The sequence below is a fragment of the Hibiscus syriacus genome, unplaced genomic scaffold (genome assembly GCF_006381635.1).
Source record: "Hibiscus syriacus cultivar Baekdansim isolate YM2019G1 unplaced genomic scaffold, ASM638163v2 tig00110187_pilon, whole genome shotgun sequence".
In the NCBI taxonomy this organism is placed as follows: Eukaryota; Viridiplantae; Streptophyta; class Magnoliopsida; order Malvales; family Malvaceae; genus Hibiscus; species Hibiscus syriacus.
In genome coordinates this window covers 1,891,823-1,917,429 of record NW_024062618.1, presented here as the reverse complement: position 1 = coordinate 1,917,429, position 25,607 = coordinate 1,891,823, and the positions used below count along the sequence as shown (strand labels likewise).

The 25,607-nt window shown below is 35.4% G+C and overlaps 1 protein-coding gene and 1 pseudogene across 1 annotated transcript; one reads left to right on the top strand and one right to left on the bottom strand.

Moving 5' to 3' along the window:
• Window positions 1-2,455: 2,455 nt before the first annotated feature.
• LOC120217379 lies at window positions 2,456-13,243 on the bottom strand (annotated as a pseudogene).
• A 1,756-nt stretch (window positions 13,244-14,999) lies between these two features.
• On the top strand, window positions 15,000-18,272 carry LOC120217665 (50S ribosomal protein L21, mitochondrial-like). The gene is made up of 5 exons (XM_039214736.1): window positions 15,000-15,473; window positions 15,561-15,641; window positions 17,246-17,344; window positions 17,680-17,754; window positions 17,838-18,272. The coding sequence occupies exons 1-5, from the start codon at window positions 15,078-15,080 to the stop codon at window positions 17,991-17,993; spliced, it is 807 nt and encodes a 268-aa protein (XP_039070667.1). The 5' UTR covers window positions 15,000-15,077; the 3' UTR covers window positions 17,994-18,272.
• The last annotated feature ends 7,335 nt before the right edge of the window (window positions 18,273-25,607 follow it).

Here is a 25,607-nt window from a genome sequence, read left to right as displayed (position 1 = left end):
TTAGGAATTTAAAATATTATGATAAATAATTTGAGAATTAGAAATAAAAATTTAATATAAAAAAAATATAGATAAGAAATCAGATATCGAGTCAATGGGTATCCGGTTAGAAGATATCTAGTGACCCGAGCCTAACCCGAAAACTTAAAAAAATAACGAACCGGATAACCGATCCAAAAAATGGGATATTTTTATTATGAATACCTGATGATTTTTAACCAACGAGTCAAATAATTGAGGTTAAATATTTTTGAACACCCCCATGAACTAACTTAACATGTCGTAAAGATTGGATGAGCAGAGAAGATAAAAGAAAATCAACTCTCAAACTCGTACTAATGAAACCGACAAATGGCGTAAGCTGAAATGAGCATAAATTTCGAAGTTAATTCCACTCATCAATCCCTTACAACTCCACACTGATCGAATTTAGAAATAAATCACACACAAAAATGACATCATCGTCATCAGCTTTCAGGTTGATCTGTCTTCTCCACTCGGTGATCGCCTTAACAAACGGCGCACTCATGATGTTCTACATGAAGGAAATGTACGCCTTCACGCACGGGATCGAGACCGCCACCAAGCTCCTCGGCTCCACCCCACACGACCACCGATTCCTTCTCGGGTTGCTCTTGTGCGCTATAAGGATCTTGCTTTTCATGGTCTCGTTCGTTAAAGAGTGAGAGTTCCAATCGTTGTTCGCCAAAGGGTACATGGTGTTGCATGTTTTCGTGGCGTTGTGAGGGTCTGCTTCAAGAGAGGAGTCGAGGATTTGGGTTGGGGTTGGCTTTTAGAGACGATTGGTGATATACTGATGGGTTTTCATGGGTTTTCCTTTTAGTTTACTTTTGGAGAGAAAGTATGATTAGGTTTAATATCATTTCTGTTTAAATTTTCATTCTTCTCTTTGCTACATTTTCTTGAATACTTCGGTTTAGGTTGATTGTAGCTTAATTATACGGTAATGAATGATTATTCCTGCTATCGTTCATTGTTTTGCTTGACGAATTTAATATCAGATTATTAGTTATTTTATTTTAAATATGATTAAATATTCGTTTAATATTCTAAATATTATTTTTGTTTCATTTGGCTTTTTTAACTATTTTTTTTATAAAACTATATTTACCGTTATGCTTTTATTTATTTTGGTTTTCTACTATTAAAAATTTAAAATAATTATTAACTTGAATTTTTTATATATTTAATGATGTTCTGATAATATTTATAATGATAAATTAGTATCATAATTTTTAACAGTAAGTGACTAAAATTAAATATTATTTATGAATTTAAGAAAAATAATTGAGTGATTAAAATGAAACAAAAGTGATAACTGAGATTTAACGGACAAAAACACGTTTAGAATCATCTAATATCTGATAGATTTAATAAGCCTCTAGAATTATATATTGGATATATAATGTCGAGTGTCGGTGATAATTTATCAAGAGCTGAAATGGCAAACAATCTAAAAATCATTAAAAGAATAGGAACTGACGGGAGAGGAATGGAGAAACCAAGGGGTTAGTGAAGATCTAATATGAGCGTATGACCGAAAAGTAGAAACAAGCAACATGCATGAATTAGAATCGGACGACATCCTGGAGGCATCGTAAAAGTGAGAAATCTTAATCTTTCCTTGCCGGAGTAGATTGCCGCTGCTCCTCCACCTTGCTCTCCTTGAGCTGCCATCTCAATCAACATATAAGCTTCTTGACAGGCATCTAAAAACAGGTAACAAACAGTTAGTATGATAATATCAAATCTTTGTTGCTTTATCGAGTACGCTTTGTAGCTCAAACCCATAGCCCAGTCTGAGCCATGTGTAAGGGAAGAATGAGAGTCAGCTCGGATTGATGTTTGATGCACATTAAAAACACCAATGGAAGCATTCGTTTATCTAAAGCTAAAAGTTGTAGAAATAATCACAACTTGACAGATCATTCCGCACATTCATGAACTCACATCGTCGCCCTACCTCAGCTCTTTACTCATTCCACTCCACAAAGACTTCAAACATGCAACCAGGCATTCACATGTATGCTAATATTCATGAAGAGAAGAATAAATGAAACAATGTGCCTATGAATGAATCAAAATGAGCCAGACAGTTTAAACAGATACCAAGGGGATTCACTAAAGTTAAATCATGCTGCTTAATAAAGGTAAAACCCGATACAACACTCAAGGGGGAAAAATAATGCAATCAGAAAAATGCCATAAATGTTCGAGGAAGGTAGCTATGTTAAACTCACATCATTCAGAGCTTCTGCAGCTGCATTGACATCTTCTTCCACAATACGTTCAGTTGTTCCAAACCTGGGGTAGAAAAGCAGATTAAATGCATTCAAACTCACCAATTGACATGGTATAAGAAACGAGTCAGCATTAACCGAAGCAAATGTATGCGACAAGCCAAGCAAAACAAAGTATCGTACCCCTAGATGGCTTAAAGAACAAAAGAGGCAAACAATATTACCTTCTTTGCATCAGCTGTCTTCAATGTAGGAATATGGTAGGTGACATCAGCTGTCTTCAATGTAGGAATATGGTAGGTGACAGAGAAAGCATCACAAAGGCCAACTGAATCTAAGAAGCCCACCTCACTAGTTGTCCCAAACACCAGAAGTTTTTTCCCTGAAAAACAGCAAAGAAAGAAGCAGCATTTACTTATCTAAATAACAATAACTTAATTCAGACTAAAACGAAATTCTTAATTTACTGTTTGGAATCAGATTTGGTTAACATATGAGTCAAATTGCATCTTTTACAATGTTTAACTAGTAAGCAGCATGGGACTTCTTAATTGGACTGCGAGGGAGAGAGCAGATATATTCACATAGTTCAATTGTTTTTTTTTAAAACAGAAAATTATATATTCCAAATACTATTTGGAGTATTTGATCATAACAAAATACAGAGATAGAAAGGACCAAAGAGAACCTTAGGAGGAAGACGTTTGAGTAGGACCAACAATGTCTGAGAAATTAAATTGAAAAACGGGGCCCAGTAGCAACATACTCAGTAGCCTGCAACAATAGTTAAAGCAAATATTCTTTCAGCAATGCACATTTCAAGTTAAATTAGTAGCGTAAGTTTCTCGTTTCCCCTACCTTTCTATGTCATCAAGGATGATGATGCTCAAGGGTGACTTGTATGCATCCTCAAATACCTGCCAAAGTATGCTAAATTCAGAATGTTCCAACTTTTTCTAATGTAAGTTATCCTAGTGTGATGTGTGATGTCAAATGCAAAACAAGATATCTTGCATATGTAAAAGTGCTCACACAAAAGCAAAGTTCCAGTTTAGACCAGTGATTTGCTCAGATAAAAGTATTCACATCATCCAGATTTCAAGATATTGTCACCACAAACCTTGACAATGTGAGCACATTTTGTAGTCTCATGAAGGCCAATCATCGTTTCAGCCGAAACCTTTTTTTTTGATAGGAATAAAAGGCCTCAATAAAACCCCCTTGGTGGTTAACGGAACTTGAAAATAGTTCCTTAATCCACACAAGGGGGAAAGGAGTGCCCTAGGATTCAATAAACTCAAATATAACAAAGTATACAACCCATCTCCCTCAAGAGATATAAAACCAAAAAGAAACAGCCCTTAACAGAGCATAATTCACCCAATACCCGCCTTAGCTAGGACATCCGCCTCTATATTGGCTGTCCTGCTAACCCACCTAATAAAACCTTCAAAACACTAAGCTTTGAATAATGTCTTTAACTATTTGAACATAAACAACAGGACAAGAGACCACATCCTTAATCCAGCAACTGCACCTGACTATCACTCTCAATAATCTATCTTTAACCCTATGACGAATAGATTCAAAAAAATCTAAACCCTTTAGGATAGCCTTCAATTCCATTAAAGTTGGGGGCCCGGACCAGCCGGCTCTTTGAAGGAACCAAGAATTGAAACACATGTCTTTCAAAATACCACCTAAGCCACTCCTCTTCCAATCACTCGAGGTAGCCGCATCCACATTAAGTTTAACAAAACTTTTGGAGGAGGGGACCAAGGAAACGGTTGAAACCCGATAAGAATGGGATGAGTAGGAATCCACTATGGAGGGTCAGCAATAATATCATCCTTGGAAATAGTAACATGAGTTTCCTTAGCTAGAAACCATGAAGCAAGCCTGCACCTAGCAAGAAAGAAAATCTCTGCTCGATCAAGCTTCCCTCCTTCAAACACAATAAAATTCCTGGTCTTCCAAATTGTCCATAGAACAGCTCCAGGAATAAATGGCCAGATAAGAGAGTTGGTCTTCAAGTCATTCCAAGCCAATAGGAATCTTTTAGCATCTGTATGAAAAACCGACTGAAAATTCCAATATCCCAAGAATTTCATCCAAATTGGCCAAACAAACGAACATGAAAAAAATAAATGCGATGAAGACTCTTCTTCAAGATTACAGAAAGAACACAAAGTATCATTATGCCCTGAACACCTCTCTTAACCAGAGGTCTTGACCGCCAACTTCTTAATATAACTTGCCAAAGAAAAGTCTCAACTCTTGGAGGCAACAGACCCCTCCACACGTTAGACTTCCAAAATTTAGCTTCCTCTGAATCGGGAGAACCCGAATAAGATAGGTTGACACATGATTTCACTGTGAAAACCCCTTCCCCATTCCCCTTCCAAAACAATCCATCAGTGGCATCAGCAGAAATAGAGAAATCAGAGATAACAACCATCAAATTTGCCCATTGCTCAAATTCCCAGTCATTCAACTCTCTCCTCAACTGAACGTTCCAAATCCAACCCCTTGAACTGAACTCCCCAAACTGAGATAATCTTCCTTCTTTATTTACTGCAATAGAAAATATTCTAGGGAACAATACCATCAACGGATGATCCATTGTCCAATTGTCTTGCCAAAACGAATGTTCCTCCCATTGCCAATTATAAAGCTATATTTACCTCTGATACTACAGCCAACGAATCAGCATTATAAGGTTTCTCACCATATCTCTCACATCCAGGATAGTTTAGGAGAGACTTTACTGTCAAACTGCATCAAGGAAGGATCCAATTTATTTTGATGCAGAGCATTTCCCTCCAAACCGCCTCCCTCAATAGCAAACCTCCAAGCCCACTTTTCCAAAAGTGCCCTATTCACCACCTTTAAATTAGGAACCCCCAATCCTCCTTCAATTTTTGGTTTACAAACATCGGACCAGCTTACCAATGTATCCTCTTTCTCCCATCACCACCTCCCACAAAAAATTTGACATGATAGAATTTAGAGTCTTGTAAACTGATGCTGGAACCTTGAACATTGACAAAAAGTAAATAGGGAGTGAGCATAGAACTGATTTAATTAGAACTAGCCTGCCTGCCAGTGACAGAGAGGAGCCTTTCCAGCCCGCCAACCTCTTATTAAAGCTTTGAACCACTGGATCCCATAGAATGTTGGAGTTCCTATGTGGACCTAGAGGGAGCCCCAAATATTCTGAGGGAAAAGAGCCCACTGAACATCCAATCATAGCTGCAAACCCTTAATTTCCTCTTCCTTTAAGTTCACTCCAAATAATTTACACTTCTTTAAATTCAGCTGGAGACCAGAAATCATCTCAAACACCGAAGAACCCTCTTTACATTCAAGATCTGTTTTTCCGACGCCCCACAGAACATAATAAGGTCGTCAGCAAATTGCAAATGGGTTAAATTAAAATTCCTCTCCTCTTTTCTAATGACCAGTCCGAAAAAAGGCCTCGTGAAACAGCCTTCGCTATTAATAGATTCAATAGTCCCAACTATATGAACAACAATGGAGACAAGGAACATCCCTGCCGAAGACCCTCGCCATAGGAATTTCCTCAGTTGGAACTCCGTTCACCAAAACTGAAACAGTCGCTGAAGTGACACATTTCGAAATCCAACCTATCCATCTAGAACCAAAGCCCATTTCCTTCATTATTCTGAACAAAATAGGCCAGTCAAGAGTATCATATGCCTTCTTGAAATCAGCCTTAAAAACACACCCTTTTAAACCATTCTTCCTCCAAAAGTCAATCCCTTCATTTGCTATAAGAGAACAGTCCAGGATTTGCCGACCAGGGATAAAAGCGAATTGACTTGGACTGATCAAATCTGAAATGCAGCTCCTAAGTCTTCTTGACAGACATTTCGAGAGTATCTTATACAATCCACCAACAAGGCTTATAGGTCTAAAATCGTCCAGTCCACCAATGTTAGAAATCTTAGGAATAAGAGTGATGAAAGTGTGATTTACACCATGTTCCCATTCCTTCCCCAAGTAAAAATCATGAAAGAATTTCATAATATCTACCTTTAGGACCTGCCAAAACCTCTTAAAAAATCCCAAATTAAAGCCATCAGGACCCGGAGCTTTGTTGCTGCCACAAGATTTCACCACTTCCCACACTTCCTCCTCAGAAAACTCCTGTTCTAAGAATTGCTTCTGCTCCAAAAAAATTCTGGGAAAATCCAGATTCAAACCATCAATCTCTAAAGTAGTTCGTTCATTATAGATCTTAAAAAAATACTCTTTAACTATGGCCTTAATTGCCGTTGGGTCTTCCACTGTTTCCCCTTTGAAGTTTAAAGCAAGTAGAGCATTCCTTTTATTCCTAATCGTAGCACAAGTGTGGAAGTATTTAGTATTGCGCTCCCCATCAACAATCCATTTAGTTCTCGAGTACTGAAACCTTTAAAATAACAAAAAACAATAACATTAACAAATAGAAGGTTGCAATATATTCATATGCGCAAAAGGTCAGAAGCTTACTATCTTGATGTATGGGAAATCACTGTCAATGCCAACAGTAGCTGCCAAGGCTGTTTTGCCACTGTACAATTCAACTTAGATTCAGTTAGAGTTAAAGCTAAAAGATGTTTAAAAAAAATAAACTCCTGCTACCTACCTTCCACTTGACCCTTCTAGAAGACAAGTGACAAGAGGACTTCCTTTGCTTACTTTGACCTGCTCTACCAGTAGCATGGCTCTCTGATAAATATGCTTATGCCGATCACCACAATCCACCATGCCATTAAGTCAAAAATGTGAAATAATTCAGGCAAAGCTACTCAAACAAAGGATATAAGGCATATTCTGCTGAAAAACTAAAAAAAGACTTCAATTCCTTAAAAAGCCAATTCAAGGTTCAAGATAAACATTCATATTTTCCAAAGCCAACCACACAACAATTATCTTTAATCAAAGCAACTAAGAAAATAGAACAACTTTCTATAAAAAAGAAAAAGAAAATAGAACACTATGATGCAACAAAATACCTAACAGACGGCTGAACACAGAACCTAGGAAACTACATGTGATCCTCACAGCTTGCATTTCTGTTTAGGCAGTGTTCTAAAAATATTAAAAACTACAAAGTTTAGGAATTGAAGAATCAGTGCCAAGACTATTGCCTTCTAAACCTACTACTAGAACATAAGAATGATGAGAACCGAAGCAGGATGGAATCACGTCTTGTAATCAAAGAACTGAAGATTGTACTAATTTGAACAAAAAAAAAATTACCTGTATTGTTCAAGGTCATCAGCTGAGGCTCCAAATGCAGGGACAATTTCACTGAGTGCATTGAGAAAATCTTCCATTGTAACTTTAATGTTCTCTTCATCCACTGGCTTGGTAAGATCATCCATACTTGTCTATTCAAAGCAAAAGACACTGCACTTTTCACAACACCTTCAAGCTCTGCTCCAGTGTTTTAAAAAGCGCGCCTGAGGCGCTAGGCGAGGCGTTTAGAAGAAAGCCTCCGACCACCAAGGCGGCGGCGAGTACATGAGGCGGTGATTCAGTCGTCGGATGACGAGGTGATGCTTTTAGAGATTCACGTACCATGACAAATTTATGTTCTGAGGAGACAGTATTAGGTGGAGTTCCAGGGCAGCAGATTGTGTCGGGGGTTTGTATTGATGGGAGAGAAAGGAGTTTAAGCATGGGGTGGGCGATAAGGCTGATCAAGAAGATGGGCGCAATGTTAAAACAAGTATGTTAGAAGTTAGTGGGCTGCCAGTTGGCAGTGATAATAGGACAAAAATAAGTGGGAAGCACGTGGGTCTGGAATCGAGAAATACAAACTTCTCGGATGATTGTGCACGTTCGGTTGACTATGGTGTTGCACCTACTTCAATTAGGAAATCCAACCATACTGGGCCTGTTAAGTGGGTTGGGAATGAGAAGTCTATTGGGGGGCAGAATGGTGAGTTACAAACTGAAACGGATGATGTTTTGATCCAGTGGCAGTCTGTAGGGCCGAGTAGGGGTGACGGGGATCATGGTGTCAATACAATTATTTCTGGAATCCAAGAGAGGGGGAAAGGTTATGTGGAACTCAAAAAAAGCACCTCGCGTACGTGAATCCCTCGCCTCAAAGCGCCTCAAAAATTGAGGCTCTCGGGTAGCTAATCGCCTTGGAGCGCCTCGCGCCTTTTAAAACATAGCCCTGCTCCACTATAATTCTTTGTACGAGCAGGAACACAAAAAGTACCAGAAACTTGTAAGGCCTTCCCAAATGCTGGATACAGCTCAAGATCATTGTCAACACAATGTGCATATGCTTTAGAAAAAGAAATTGCAAAGACAGGTAAATTAAGAAGATATTAATGACAAAATTTTTACTACCAAATTTAATCATTCAGAGGACCCAGAAGAATATCTCACAATGACACAATATATTGAGAACAAAACTAAATAAAAGGAAAAGGTAAATTTAACACATCATCGACATCTGTTAGCCCATGTATCTTTCAAAGAGGATGGAGAGTGGAATAAATGAAATTAACTTCTACTTTTAATTGATAACGATTTCAAAGCAGTGAAGAACGTGCATCCCAGAATCATATATTACTAATAAACATACCAAGTTCTTGAAGGCTAACATCAGGGGCAAGAAAAGAGTTCTCTTTCATCTTGTTTGTGTGGATCTGAAGAATCTGAAACGAGGAGTGGAATAAATGAAATTAACTTCTACTTTAATTGATAACGATTTCAAAGCAGTGAAGAACGTGCATCCCAGAATCATATATTACTAATAAACATACCAAGTTCTTGAAGGCTAACATCAGGGGCAAGAAAAGAGTTCTCTTTCATCTTGTTTGTGTGATCTGAAGAATCTGAAACGACCGTTTTCATCTGGAAGACTTATCTCACTGAACCTCCAAACGCCCTGGCCTACAGAGAAAAGAGTTCAAATATGTAATTAAGATCAAGACATTTCATACAGTAATAGAAATCAATCATCACAAACTGAAAAGCCACAAAAACTCGCAAATACAATAAAATGTTATTAGTGCAACTTGCGACAGCTTATTACAAGTTTATTCCAGATCCTGAGTACAACTCTTAATCATAGGCCATCAAGTTCTCCATAAAACCAAGATTTGCCGTAACTCTAATACATCTTTGGGATTTAATGTCCACAATCCACAACAATAAATGCATCAAAATTTTGGTTCTGTTAATGGTTTCCAAGCTTCTTAATGCAGAGGTGATCTAATGTCACAAAGAAGTAGGCAGATCAATCGGTTTGCTTGGTGTATGTATGTGCGCATGAGAAAGAGACAGAGGGAGTAATGAGGGAGGAGTAACAACCTCAAAAGGGCCTCATCAAGTAAATCCTTTCTGTTGGTCATTCCAATAAGCAAACATTGTTTAGAGACTCCACCCTTCTATCTGAAAAGTAAATGAACCCTTAGTTAAAATAATCATACCATTAAGACATGTTGCCGCAAGAACCAAAGAACTGCATGAGATAAACAGTACTGATCGTTAAGACATGGGTATTGTCAGAACTAGTGAGTGACCTTGGTAAACAGCTGGTTCACAATGCTGTCATGAACTCCAGTACCATCTCTAGTTGAGCCTCTTGACTGCAAAATCAAAACAAAGTCGCAAATTATAACATGAAGAAAGTTCAACATACGAATAAAGCCTTACGTCAATTGTCTGGATACCAATAACATTGAATCTTTCAACGGTTTGGAACACAGCCAAAGGGTATAATATGTGACTAGGCCATCACATATTCCTTCGTGTATCAAGAATAAGCTGATCTTTAACTTGAAAAATTTTTTTTTATGAAGATTACCCTGGTTTTATTAGCATCTAATACATACATAAAATGTGCAAGCATACTTGATCTACATCAAAGAATGATTGTAGGACTTAAACAATATCCAACTCTTTGCCACAATTTTACCATCCACTGTTTCAATATTTTAAAGAGCACTGCATACGGAAAGTTATGAAGGAAATTAGAAACATCACGTAAAATTAAGTAAAAGTACTACTGGCTAGGGGATGCTTAGATGTATATAAAGCAGTCTTGTACCTTACAAATAGCATCAATCTCATCAAAAATTATGACATGCAAATCACTGTCATCGCCTGATAAGTCAAAGGACATAATTTTCACTATAGAATTAAAAGTGTAACCCGAAAAATTAAAAACTAGCTAGCACAAATATCTTACCGAGTCCTTTGGTCATTTTCAGCATCTGCGAATAGGTCTCAACATTCTTTTCAGTTTCACCAACAAATTTGCTCAGGACTTCAGGCCCATTAACAATCTAAGTAGATACAGCAAGGAAATATTGCATTATTCAATTACAGTATTATGTAACAGTCCCCATATAGGCAAAACAATATAGGTAATCAGGTGAAGTCAAATGCAGCATCTCTGAAACATGAAGTTAAGTAAGCAGCCAAAACAGGCAAGAAAACACTATAAGCAGACTTTTCTGAACGGAAGTTTACACGCTCATGAAAAAAACAGCAACAGAAGAAGCATGAGATGGCAGAAACTACATGATGACAAAAACAAGCATGCCGAGGACACACGTTTCGCATGCCAGCTAAAAGTTTAATCGACATTGTGACCTTAAACAGCAATCCAAAATCTATTGACACTAGACAAGCATGGGATACATATATTCAAAAACTTCTCTTATCATCTACAGGCAAACTATTACAAGTAATTCAGGCCATATTCGCTGAGATGAAGCATAGAAAAATACATCAGTTTCATTCCATCTGACCCATGAATAATCAAATTATGATCAAAGAATGCCAGGCTCAAATGATAATCATGTTAACTAATATGGCGACAAACTCCAAACCTTAGGTTCCTTTCCATTCAACATCTTTCCAATTTGACGAGCCATGAGAGTTTTGCCAGTACCAGGAGGTCCATAAAGTAGCATGCCTTTAACTGCTTAATCCCCAACCTGGAACCTCAAGCATTCCCGTCAGAAAAAATAACAGATATTGATATAATATTAAACAATATGCTTAGAAGAATAAGTTATCTTACTTGTTAGTCACATGCGGAGGAAAGACACGAGAGGCAAAAGCACTTCGAAATATATCAGCAAACTCTTCACCTAAGCCACCAATACCAAGTGATTGTAGATTAAATTCTTTGTGCCTAAAGATATTACTACTAGCAGCTTCACGTTGATTGACAACCTGCATCGCAAAACATAATCCAGTGAGCCAATAAAGAAAATAAAGAGTTGAGCATAAAAACAAATTAAATTTTTTGACATGTAATCTATCTCTATGAATGACAGTGACGTCCACAGGTCAAATATGCTATTAAAAAAAAACAACTAATAGCAAATTAATTATAACCTTTATCCCACTTGAATTTTGAGCATCAAAGATAAAGTGGGTATCACCAGAACCATCCCCCTTTCAGGAGCACCAGATGTTTCTTGCCCCTCCAGCTGAGCTTCACTGATTGTGAAAATATAGTTATTACCATGATACTCAAAGTAACCTTTTGCCCCACAGTCAAAACCTGCAAAAAAGAAACCAGTATTCCATGACTTCAACACAAATCATTCAATTTTTCAACATAGACAGGAAGAAATTTATTGTACACGTTTTGCATGCATGAGGAAAGAGGAAGCAAACAGCCTTTTACATGACATATGACCAAATTAAGATGGGTAATGTCATCAAGAAAATATTTTCCAAAGTATGAATGATATATATAAGACAAAAAAAAAACCTGACATAGTATTTGGAAAAAATCTCAAACGATCCCTTTGTTCTAAACATAGAATTAAGGAAAAGAATAAAATTTAGCCAATCCAAGCCAAAAATAGCCAGCAAAAAAACTATAAAATTAGAGCAAGCATTTACAACAGGCAAATGGCACATCGCCTTACCTGATTGATAAACCTCTTTCTAAGTTGGTTGGCCAGAAGAACAGCATCAACCACAAAAATAATAACAGCATTTAACCCTACTGCCGTCCATCAAAGCAATCTAATATCATCTAAGACAACAATATATCATATACTACATTAATATCTACCTGCTCATTTTTAGTACCCTTCTTCACAAATTCCAACTCAACCCTAAGCATTGCGAGGTTAAATTTTGAGGAGGAATAAATCTACATGTTGGGGGGAGAAACAGTTAGTGACAAGAAATGTGTTTGTACATCAAATTTTCAAAGCTAAGTTTACTAACCTGCTAACTGATACATTGTCACCATTAGAAACTTTTGCAAGCCGACGATGGATAGCATTTAGGGAAATATATCCATTGCGTATGCTTTCATGAGGAGTATTCATAAGTTAAGGATAAGCCAAAGGTTAAAACCAAAAAAAAAAAAACAAGGAAAATAATCGTTGTTAAAATACAAAGAACAAAAACATCTAAAACTAAAATAAGCTTACAAGATATGGATATTCGGTTTTTGTAGTAATAAGGGGAACAATTTATTAGAAAACAGAGTCTAATAAACTGAAACAATTAACAAATTTACATCTCTTAAATGATCAGTCACAATAGCATTGACTACTTTATGAATTTACATTCCATGAGTCCATGAAATGTGCATAGTAACAAATAAATAACAAAAAGATGCATAAATTATGCTAGTCAGTCAATAAATCAGGAACAACTCGACAAGGAATCGTGTAAAAATGAAGTTAAACTGCAAGTAAAGCAAAAAAAGGATCAAAAAAGGATATGATACAGAAAGAACGAAGGCATCGCCGATGTTAACGAGGAAGAGTTTGGAGCCAGGGGCAGCGAAGCTTGAAGATCGGAAGGCGAGCAATAAGCAAGATTAGTCAAGGCGAGATCTGTGGACGGTGTGCCGGTGACAACCATGGTTGCAACCGTAGAGGATTGCGATCCGAACCAGCCCGCCATTACTTTTTCGTATGAGACCTGTTGAAGAAATTAAGTTTATTTGCAGGGATCATAAGAAAGAACGATGAAATGAAAAGTTTGATCGAAATGAACTGAAATGCCACGGGGAAATAGTAAAGGGCAACTACCCAGATAGTCTCCAGACTCTAGGTGCTTCTTTTACCGTCTCCAAACTATGCAAAATTACAAAATAATCAATTGAGTTAACGAAGTTACAAGTGGACATTTTCTGTTAAAAGTTCAATGAGATGATGATAATTAATAAATTTGATATAGTAATAAATTCAGGCCTTAATTGTTATATTTTATTTTAATTTGTTCATAATTCTAAAATTCAACCTACAATGTTACAATATACTACTCGTTTAGGCCCTTTTATCCCAAATTTCACCTTCTTCTATTCTAAAAGAATAACACTCACTTAGAAAATTAATAAGTACAAGAAAACAGAAGAAAAATAAGAACATTTCCACTTAAGTTTTCAATGTGATGAAGCTAAAACAAGATTTAATTCAATAAATGTGTGCATTTCAATCAATTCATTTAATTTCATTTCATCATTTTAAAAAAAAACTTTGAACCACTAAACAAATAATGTTTTATGTTGGCTTTTTTCACTAATTTATAAAAATTCGTCCGACTTTTTACATGACCTATTTTCAAATAATGAAATTTTATTGTTAAATCCATATGTAATGATCAATGATGTCCAAACAATAATTGATTAATGATTAAACGGTGATACTCATAACTTTATCATCTCATTTTTTAAGTGAAAGAACAATAGAAACTAATGATCACGACAATACCGATGACTAGGATAAAGAATCAATTGATCCTATGCGACATAAAAGAGCATCAGACTTGCATCTCCCATACAACGTCGCCCTCAAGGAATAAAATGGAGGTAGAAAGTAGGTTGCATTGGTGAAGATAATGGTTGAGATATACCCATAGAGATTAGAGATGACAATTTAATTTGAAACTAATAGATCGTGACTCATCTCAATATGTATGAATTGTTCTTTCAAAATTTAAACTTAGGGTGAGTTTTAAGAAGATATAATTAGACTTAAGACAAATTATGGTTTAGAGTAAAAATTTATAATGTAGAAGATTGAAAGGGTCATTTTATCTTTTTATAATTTTTTTATTAATATAAAGTGATTATAAGATAATATTTGTTCAAAAAAAATTTAACTAATTGATAATGAACACACATACACAGTTGTTTAACCTAAAATCTTCATGGAGAATAATACTTTCTTTTACTTGTGAAATTGTTCAACGAGTCCAAAAAAGTATCAAGCTTCAAAATTTAATATAAATAAGGAGACATATCAAATTTTTTAAATAAAAAATAGTATTGAGTTCCAATTTCAAAAAGAGTATATATATATAGATTGAATTTTAAATTATGAAAGTATAGGAACTTTTACTATATTTAAACTTTCTAAAAGTAATTACAAAGACAGAAATAACAAAGATAAACTACATATTTAGTACTCTAATTATCACTTATATTTCATCTTGATCACTCAATTATTTTTCTCTCAAAAGTATATCTAACGTAACGTTTTGATCACCTGCCATTAAAAAATTAACAGAATTATTGACGTATCATTTAAAAAAAATCATTGATGACGTGACATTATTATGGTAATATAAGCATAACTATTAATTTTTTTAAAACGAGTGACTAAAATGAAATCAAAACGTAATATTAGATATGATTTTAAAATAAAAAATAATTAAATGATCAAAACAAAATAAAATGATAGTTGAAGTACTATACACGTAGTTTACTTCTAAACCCTGTTTTCGTCTACCTAAAGTGTTAAACCCTAGTGCCATCGTCTGAACTTAAAAAAAAGAAGCAGCGCCAATTTTTCAATGGCTCATCGACGGTGCCTCCGATCATTTGTCCGCCAAGCGACGGCTCTCATTTCTCTAAGAAATCCACCGCCACTCTCCACCCTTGAAATCCTATCCCCAAAGCCAAATCCGGTAAAAACAACTTCCAATTTGGAACCCACATGGTTTACTGCCTGGTCTCACTTTCGTCACTTCTCGTCCAGCAGAAGCGAAAACAGCGAGGAAGAAGTGGAAATGGAAGAGAGCAGCGACGGAGAAGCTGAGAACGACGAGGTGTCGGTGGATTTGGATAGAGATTACTCGCCTGAAGAGAAGGAAGCTGAGGCCGCGGCTATTGGATACAAAGTAGTGGGCCCGCTCCAGCGGTCCGATAGGGTATTCAAAGACTATGAGCCAGTTTTCGCAGTGGTTCAGGTATTCATTTTATTTTTTTTGGTTTTAAGAATCGAAAATTTGGACTGTTATTAATTCAACCGTCTTCTTTTTTACGGAAAAAAAAAGATTGGGTCGCATCAGTTTAAGGTGAGCAATGGGGATTCCATTTTCACGGAGAGGTTGAAATTCTGCGAAGTCAATGACAAGGTAATTTGCGGTTTCTACACTCTGCTTATTCAAAAATATATAGTGACTATTTCAATTACGAGCAAGTATTTTGTGGAAGACAATCTTTCGCATCATGCAGCCAATTTGTTGGATGAATTCTGGGATTATTTATTACCTAATGATGGTTTCTGAGTTTTGGCTTTTGCTTCGCTTTAGTTTCTTGCATATAAAGGAATTATCAATAGTTAGTGTCGCATATTAATTTTTTCCCCTTTAAATGGCAATGCTGCTAGCATTTTTAATAGAACCTGCGTTGTCTTAATGTTTATGGCGCATGATTTTTCTTTCTTTATTTTTTATTTCAGTAATATTTATCAATTATCAGATTTATTATGGATGATAGTTTATATTTATCTTTAGTGTTTAAATCTAGGGCTAGGAATAAAACTTTATTTGCAAGAAAGTTTTGAAAAAAAGTCTAGTTATATAAGTTGTAACTTGTAAGCTTTACGACCCTTTGAACTAATATAAAGATGCTAGAGGTTTTATATATTCCTATGTTTTCTAGGATCCAGCTTCTTTCACCACTTTTCAGTCATACGTCTGCTGATTTACTGCTGTTTTTCTCCCTAACTACATCCATTTGTTTTCTTTCTTCTGGATACTCATCATAAATAGGATTTAATAGATCATATGCTTGCACTTCGGCTTTCATCCTCCCATATAAATCTACTTCAATATTAATTTTACCCTCGTTTAATTCAAGGTCATGCACCGACCTCTCCACCTTGTATCACACATTTTGATGGTCCAGTATTCTTCCTCACAGAAATCAAATTTATCTGTTATGTCAAAATGGTTGTGGTCAGCTTCCAGAATTTCCATATGGGTTCCCATTTGTTACTGTCACAGCAAAGCATAAACTGCACAGGACAATTCTTCAATTGCATGTCATATTGCAGCCAATTCTCTTCCTCCACCTCTATCTTGTCCAACCATGGCTTAATAGAAAACTTTAATACTAATCCTAGGATTTTATTAGGCTTAAATGCCTGGAGGAAAAGTTGGTAACTAGAGGTTTTATATAACCCTACGTTTTCTTGAGTTCCAACTTCTCTTCGACTTGTTTTCCAGGTTCTTTCTACATGTTTGTAGTCATGCTTCTGCTGATTACTGTTATTTTTCTCCCTAAACCAATTCAGTTTATCTCATAAGTTTGGAAGGGTCATATCAGAGAAATCTTAAAGTGGGTTAGAGAGATACCGATAGGGTGATGTTTGTAGAAATGAATCAATGACATCGAGTGAAATTTGTAAGTATTCCTTATTGTCATGTTTATGTTAAGTGTTTTGAATGAATATTTTTTCTTATGGTACAGAATGAGAGGTTGGCAAGAAATTATTCTTATGAGATCTTTGACTGATTATTGTACAAAAGCACTGTTTCAATTAACTATCGGTAGTTTTCTCTGCCTCTGTACCTCTCTTGTCAGCATTCAGTTTTCCCTGAACTTTATTAGCCTATGATAATTTGATTCTTTTCCATACATTTTGTGAAAAACTAAGTGCACTTATCCATGTTTTTGCTCCTTTTTCCCCCCATATTTAATTGAACCCTTATGTTTCTATGGCTGTACATTGCAGCTGACATTGAACAGGTTCTTTCTGGGATCACCTACACAAACAATTATTGGAAGGCCTATACTCCCAGATGCAGCTGTACATGCTGTTGTCGAGGAGCACGTAAACTTCATTCTGATCTTTTTTTCTCTCTTAATTGCATATTGCATTTTTAATGACATAGTATTACCTAAATTGCCAAAAAAAAGCATTCTACCCTTATTCCGAGAAAGATATCTTCTCCGTTTTAAGCAATTGGAGTTGACAAGTGAAGAAATTGGACCAATTTTCCACAATTTCATTCTTCTCCGTGGGTCATTTGTCTTTATAAACAGTAAACAGTAAATGAAGACATGCTAAAATCAATAACCCTGATATTATGTGCGTGTTGTTTTTCATTATTGAGTCATTAGGTCGTGCCCCTAAATTTATATATATTCTTTATTTCTTCCTGTCAGGCATTAGATGCTAAGGTGATTATTTTTAAGAAAAAGAGACGAAAGAATTACCGCCGAACCAAAGGACATCGCCAGGTTTGTCAAGGACCATGTATCTAAACAATTTTAGTTTGTTTTACCCGACTTCTTAATACTTCTTGATTGTTGTCATTTTTCAGGAACTGACTAAGTTGAGAATAACAGATATACAAGGAATTGAAAATCCAGAAATCAAAACTGATGGGAAGCCATTAAAGGCAGCCACTAAGAAACCAGAGAAGTTGCTACTACTGCTTAAATATATATTCTCCCCAAGGCTTTGTTTTGCAAAATAATGGCTATTGTTTTGGATCTTGAGGTAATGCAATCTTATACAACGGGTGAGTGTCTTCTTGATTTGATCAATGTACATTTTTTTGGACGTCCTGTGAAGCATTGGATTTGTTCACCTGTGCTTATAAGCACCAAGTGAGAAAAGTATGCCTCATGCTAAATATTTGTGCTATTGTATTTCTGGTTCCTTTCTTTGTAGTAAGTAACCCAGTAAAGTCCACCAACTTTTGGTTGACACAATTTTTGCTTCCCGACTGATTAATTATTTCCAACCTTTTTTTTTTAATTTTATGAATCTCTTGGATTTCCTTTAAACCTAAGCTACTTGGACTCTGGTGTGACTGTGAGTGATAGACTTGAAGTATCTTCGACTTTTGTCCAATATTTCCATGTACTTGGACCCGTGTAGGATATGCATCGGTCATGGCTTCCGGGCATAGGTACTTCAAGAACAATGAAGAACCTGAATAACATAACTTGAAACCGTGGTTGTTGAATTAGTGGTTGCTGAGATTGTCTTGTTGGGATGTAATGTAACATATTTTGCAATAGCATTTGGTAGTTTACTGTTTCAACATAGTAGGACCTTTGGCTAAGTACTATCTAAAGCTATAAGTTGCTGTCAAAGGCCCATGTTGGGCCCGAGCATCAACGGAAAACAGTATGAGATTCGATATTCAACACATTCTACGTCCTCTTTGTTTTTCTTTAAAGCAGCAGCAGGCATATCACATAAAGTACATGGTCCATGCCTCTGCTGCACCATTTTAAAGAAGTCTGAACCATTATTGTGGCCCCATAAAGTCTAATAATTCGTTGATCATGTTTCAAAGTTCTTATTGGCCATTAGTTGCTGCTTGCTTTGAGACATCTTTAGATATATTTATTCAAGTTTATGTTAAACATTATCTGGACCTTCAGTTCTCTGTGTAAATATTGGATAAGCTCTCATAAAGAGATTCCTTTGATTAGGCAGATGGGGAAGGTGAAAAGTCGATGCTGACTCGATACATAAGGATTGAAATAGATTAAAAAATCAAGGGTTTACCAGTTATGCATTCGTGTGCTACTACGTTTACATAGATCCGTCCTTGTTTCAGGTATCCTTTTAAGTGAAAACTTCATTTAGATTTTTGGTGTGAATATATGGCTAACAGGATTGCTAGTTCTTTGATCTAATTATGAACCTTTACCAATGAAAATTGAAAGTTGGTTCCTCAACTTTACTTTGTTAGAATTTGGTCATCATACTATATGAGAACATCTTTGATTTTTGTTAGTTTTCTGCATATAAATTAAATGATTGAATTACTGATTTCGTGGTCAATCATTTAACAACAAAGTTCAACAGTATTACTCAATTGAACTTAGTTTCTGTAGAGGGATCAAATAATGTTCTCGGGTCGCTTGCTCAAACTTAAAGTGCATCTTTAGCACATGTGTTAGGGCATGTGAAACTGTTTTGAAACTTATAGATAGAGACAATGATTGGGCATCACTGTCTGCGTCATATGTTCATATCCATTAACAACAACAACAACAAAACCCAATTCCATATGTATGGGGTAAGGGGAGGTAGGGTAGTAGGCTGCCCCTAACGCCAGGTTGAGAATAGCTTCCGTGGTAGACCTCCGGCAGTCAGAAAATAAAAAATATAGATAAAATGCAATGCATGTATAAATAATTACATAAATACATAGCTAAACAGTATTCATATGCAGTCATTAATATCATATGTGCTTCTGTAATGGGAGTAATCCCTGCAAAATAATCCATGCGAAAGAATCTTGCATATAGACAGAAATATAAGACCCAGCTAAATTTAACAGAGGAAACATGACGAGAATGATACACAAAAGTCAACGATAGCAAGCTCAGTTCTAATCTTTCATAAATACCAATAACATAAAAGAATAAGAAGTAAAGTCATGGAAATTACTACAAATGCATTAAAAGAAGACAGAGATGATACACCCTATAGATGTGACCCACACTACTCGACTACCTTAGTCACAAGCCTCCATAATTTCCTACATAGGTCATGTCTTCGGTAAGGCCTAAATCCATCAAATCAGATCTCAAGCAGTCTTCCCACTTCCGCCTTGGTCGTCCTTTCTTTCTGGCACCGTCACTGTAATCGACTCTACCCTCCTGACCGCATCCGACGGTAGTCGCCTAAGGACATGCCCAAACCACCGTAGTCTTCCCTCCCTCAATTTTTCGGAAACAGACACCACCCCCAAGGACATCCTAATAGCAGAGTTTGTCGTCATATCCCACAGAGTCCTACCACATGTCCATCGAAGCATTCTCATTTCTGCGGCCTCTATCCTCCTTACGTGATCCTCTTGGTTGCCCAACATTCTGATCCATACAACAACGCTGGTCTTATTGCCATTCTATAAAATTTTCCCTTAAGTTTTAGAGGCACTTCTTGTCACACAAACTCCAGTAGCGGCCCTCCACTTTAGCCATCCCGCCTTTATACGGTGTAACGTCATCATCTACACCCCCATCTTTATGTATCATAGACCCTAAGTACTTGAAACAATCCTTTGAGAGAAGAACGTGTCCTTCTATGCATACTTCTACATCTTCATCGTTTTGGTTCCCATTGAAGTTTGAACATAAATACTCTGTCTTTTCAATATTGATCCTTAAACCTTTTTCTTCCAAAGCAGTCTTCCAGGTAGCCAGTCTACTATTCAACTCAGATTTTGTTTCAGCAACTGGGACAATGTCGTCAGCGAAAAGCATACACCAAGGTACATTGTCTGGTGTCGCACAATAGATGTCGTCCATAATCAAGGCGAAGATGTAAGGGCTAAGAGCCGACCCCTGGTGGAGTCCGATTACCATCGGGAATGCCTCGGTGTCGCCAACTGTAGTCCTGACGTAAGTAGTAGATCTACAGTACATATCACGAATCGCCCGGATATAAGCAGTTGGGATCCGTCTCGTTTCTAAAGTCTTCCAGATCGTATCGCGAGGAACGCTATCATAAGCCGTCTCAAGGTCAATGAACGCCATGTGAAGATCTCTCGACTTTTCCCTATATTTCTCCATAAGCCTTCGAAGTAGATGAATCGCCTCAGTGGTAGACCTGCTTGGCATAAAGCCAAATTGTTTTCCGAAACCCTAGTAACTTGTCTCAACCTAGCCTCTATCACCCTTTCCCATAGCTTCATGGTATGGCTGAGTAGTTTAATACCTCTGTAGTTACCACAACGTTGGGGATCTCCTTTATTTTTATAAATTGGTATCACCGTAGACTCTCTCCACTCCTCTGGCATCTTGGCAGTCTCTAAAATAATATTAAAGATGTTAGTCAACCACTTAACTCCCTCTTCTCCTAGGGCTAACCACACAGTGATAGGAATTTGATCAGGACCGACAACTTTCTCCCTTCCCATCTTTCTAAGAGCCATTTTGACTTCCTCAAACTCAATCCTACTTGTAGGGCAGTCATTGGTCGTAGTATGATGGTCGGCTGACCCATTAACGATACTATCTCTACATAGATAGGCACCTTCATTAAATAAGCCAAAGAAGTAACTACCCCAAACCCTCTTAATATCATGATCTTTCGTTAAAAGAACACCATTGTTGTCCTTAATAAACCTAATGTTACCTAGATCCTTTTTCCTAATCTCCCTAGATTTTGCAAGTCTGAAGATGCCATTTTGTCCTTCCTTGGTGTCTAATCTCTTGTACATTACCTCATATACATTAGGTTTCGAGTCTTACAATCTTTTTATTAGGATCATGAAAAAAACTCATGTTTTCCTGTATGGTGCAACAATAAACATCCATGCTTTTCTTTATTGCTTTATTAGTGGTTGCAGGTGGTCATGGAATTTAATTTGTAATTTTTGTATTTTTAACGAAGATGTGCCTTTTAAGTGGAAACCCTCTTCATGGCCAAATGCCACCTGTATATTACACTACAAATTAATATATAAAATAAACACTTGCCAGTGTCTTAAAAGGCATTCTCACCTGTGCTTCCACTTTAGTTTTCTTAAATATGATTATGCTCGTGGAATATAACATAATTTCTCCACGTCTTCACGCTCTCTAACAGTTCTTGACCCCATTTATATCTTCTTTCCGATTTAACTATTTATTTTACTTTTTTGGCTGATTTATTTTAAATTTACTTGGTCCATATAAAACCACGTCAAGCATATTCCAACTCTTTTTCACCTATAATTTTAATATTTTATTCCTCCTCTTTCGATATTCAATCCTTTTGAGGCGGTAGGAAATCTACATGTACACATATTCCTAGTGTGAAAAAGCATAGAAGAAGATTTGATACCTTCCCTTAACGGCCATTGCCAAATACAAATTAAATATTACTAAATGAAAGTCTAATCATGATGTCACAATGATTTAACACTTTTTTAGATAATAAAAAATCAACATATACATGTATGTCAGCCTTCATTAAGATTTCATTGATCATATCGAAATTCTCATAAATACTCTTTTATATGATAATATATTTTCTAATTACATTTAAAAAAAAAGTGTTGACGATTCGTCGAGGTAATATAAATTCAATTATATTTATGTTATATAAATATAATTGTTTGTATATCTAATTACTAATGCCACACGATCAAAACTCATACATTACATTTTATACTCGTATTTGACAATTTCAAATAATTATACGCTATAGAGTGGGCTGCTTGAATTAAAGGTATCCATCGTAAGTGGTGGTAAAGTTGACTAAATAATATTGATGCAATTTGACCTATGGAAAGATATATTTTGGAGGCACGATGATCATCGTTTCAAACACCACTTTTACTTTTGATATAATTATTGATATTTGTCCATCCATGACTTTGCCAACTTAATGCTTCTGAGCCAACAGATCAGTGATTAATTCTTCCACCATAGATTTCTTTCTTTGACAAAATGTTCCAACTCCAAAATTCATCAGCTAAGCCGCTTCAAATTTGAGAAATACTGAAATTATGATTTTAGTCGCTTTATCAATCTTAAATATCAATATAATTTAGTATAATTTGATCCTTATTTTTTTATAGTATTATTAAATAATTCATTTTAATTAAAATGCTACATAAATTTTCTTAAAAATATTTATTCTAACACAAAATATCTTTTTTTTTCTCGTATCAATGAGTTGAAAAAGATATTTTTAAGAAAAATCCATGTCAAAAAGTTAACCAAAACAATTAAGAGATATTAAATTTAATCTGATTAATGATATTGTAAAAATAGGATTACATGATGTTAAACTAAAATATAAATAAAATTTATCAATAATTATTTGGTTGAGTGAGAAGAGACATTAGATCCATTAAGTAAGATTGGAAGTTCAAATCATGAAGTTGCAGATTACGAAAATTGAATTCGAAGATCGTCCCATAATAGACATATACAATGTCCAGTTTAGATTAGTCGACTAACTAATGTAAAAATATATTCGACACCAATATAATCAAAATTTGATGTTATTTACGCATTTTGAATTTGTAGGAAATGGATTTTGGATTGCGTTTTAGGTCAGCCTACCAAAAGTGCAACACAACGAGAGCTGACAATTTGTTCCCCGAAAAAGGGGAAAAATGAATTCATATAAAATATAGTAATGGAAATAATGAAGATTAGGAACCTGTCATTTTCAACATAATATATAGATTTTTAGTATTTATTTTGCCTTTCCAAGTAGACAATTTAGTTAGTGCTTAAATCACATATCTTTTAAAAAAGGTTAAGTTTATACCTACAAAAAGAATGCCCTTTCATTTTGGTTTATAGGTAATCAGATTAAAGAGAAAACCCTCAATTGCTTTGGCATCTCTTCTATTAGCCTCTAGTTTTGTTAAACTCTCTAAAATTAATCATTTACGTACTAAAAATGTCACATCAACATATCAACGTATAATTAGACCCAACCAATCAATTTAAACATTCAATCAAACGAACTATCATAACCCACGTTAATTAAGACTGGATATCAATATCAAATTAAACGTTCAATCAAACAAAATATCATATCAAACATTCGATTAAACTAAAGATTTACTTTAAAGGTTTCGAAAATCTTGCATTGTTTTTCACAAATATATTTTCTTAAGTGATAAGAAATCTCTATTTGATGTCTTGATCGCCAAGCAACTTCAAAATATGAACTTCGACATCAATTTACATCAAAGATGCACTAGATGTCCAACAAAGAAATCACGTACATAAGTTTATATCATCATACAAACTGATGTTTATACAAAATAAATCCATCTTCAAATTTGAAACTCAAATTCATATTGTGCATAAAACTCTTGCAATACACCACCATGACACCCAAATTACAATATGTATTAATTAAATGATAAAAAGCCGCTTTTTAGAAATTAAACAAGCATTTATATTTTTTTTTTGGATAATTTCATTTCATTACCCAAGAAAGCAGAAAATCTGCTACAAATTAAAGCGTACAATAAACAACAAATTACAATAACAACCAACAAAGCTAATCAACTATCATAACATGGCACAATAAAGCAATAATCACAGCTTAAGGCAACTCCAGCTTGTACAGAGGGCAATATTTCTAGAATCAGCTCTATTGATTGGCTTCCCCATCATTCGAATCCGAACAACATCCTTGATATCCTAAAATACAACATTCACCGATCTTGCTCTGCCCCCAAAAAGCATGTTGTTCCTCTCCCTCCAAATGCAGTAAACGTGACCCGCCCAAGCAAATTTGAGCACTTTCACTATAAGAGATTTGCCCTTGAAACAATGGATCGTCCAAGCCACTTCTCAATATTTCATTGCCCTTGAGCCTTTATATTTATTTTATAAAAATATAGTATTAATTATAATATAAATTATAAAATATTATAAAAATATATTTTATAGCATAAATTACAATATAAACCAAAAAATATTTACTTTATAACATACATTAACTCGTTTTCTTATTTAAATATTGAATTATGTCTCGGGGTACAAATTATTGTTTAGCATTTCCCCCCCCCCAGATTTTAATACAAAATCTTTTTAATGATATTTTTTTTGGAGTTCATGTTTATTTTATAATATATGTTATTTTTTAAGCAACTGAATTTTATTAATAAAGACAATAGAAAAAAAAAGAATTATAACACACTTAAGAGAAAAAATGAGAATAATAATTACAAAAAATATTCGTATAAAAACAAAATTATTAAACTCATATATACAAAAAAATAACGAAATATTTCATTGAAAATGACAGTCAATATGAAAAAAATTCAATAACCTTCATACAAACTCTTTATCTCTGTCGAATGAGATGATTTACAAATTAATAAAGAAGCGGTGAGCAAACCAAACTATCTGACAGGCTGCTTCGCTACACAATTTATTATAACAACAACAAGCTTTTACTAAATAAAGGATCTGACTATACGTGACCACTGACAAACCAATCAGAAAATAAATGTCGTGAGAGTCTTTGTGCGAGTACTAAAGCGACTGCAAAAATATGTGGAAAATGCACCAAAAGCCATAAGGAACGTGTCATAAGAGGAGAGAAAATGTGTATCATAAGAGTAAAGAAAAACATGTCACAAGGACAAAGATTTTTATTC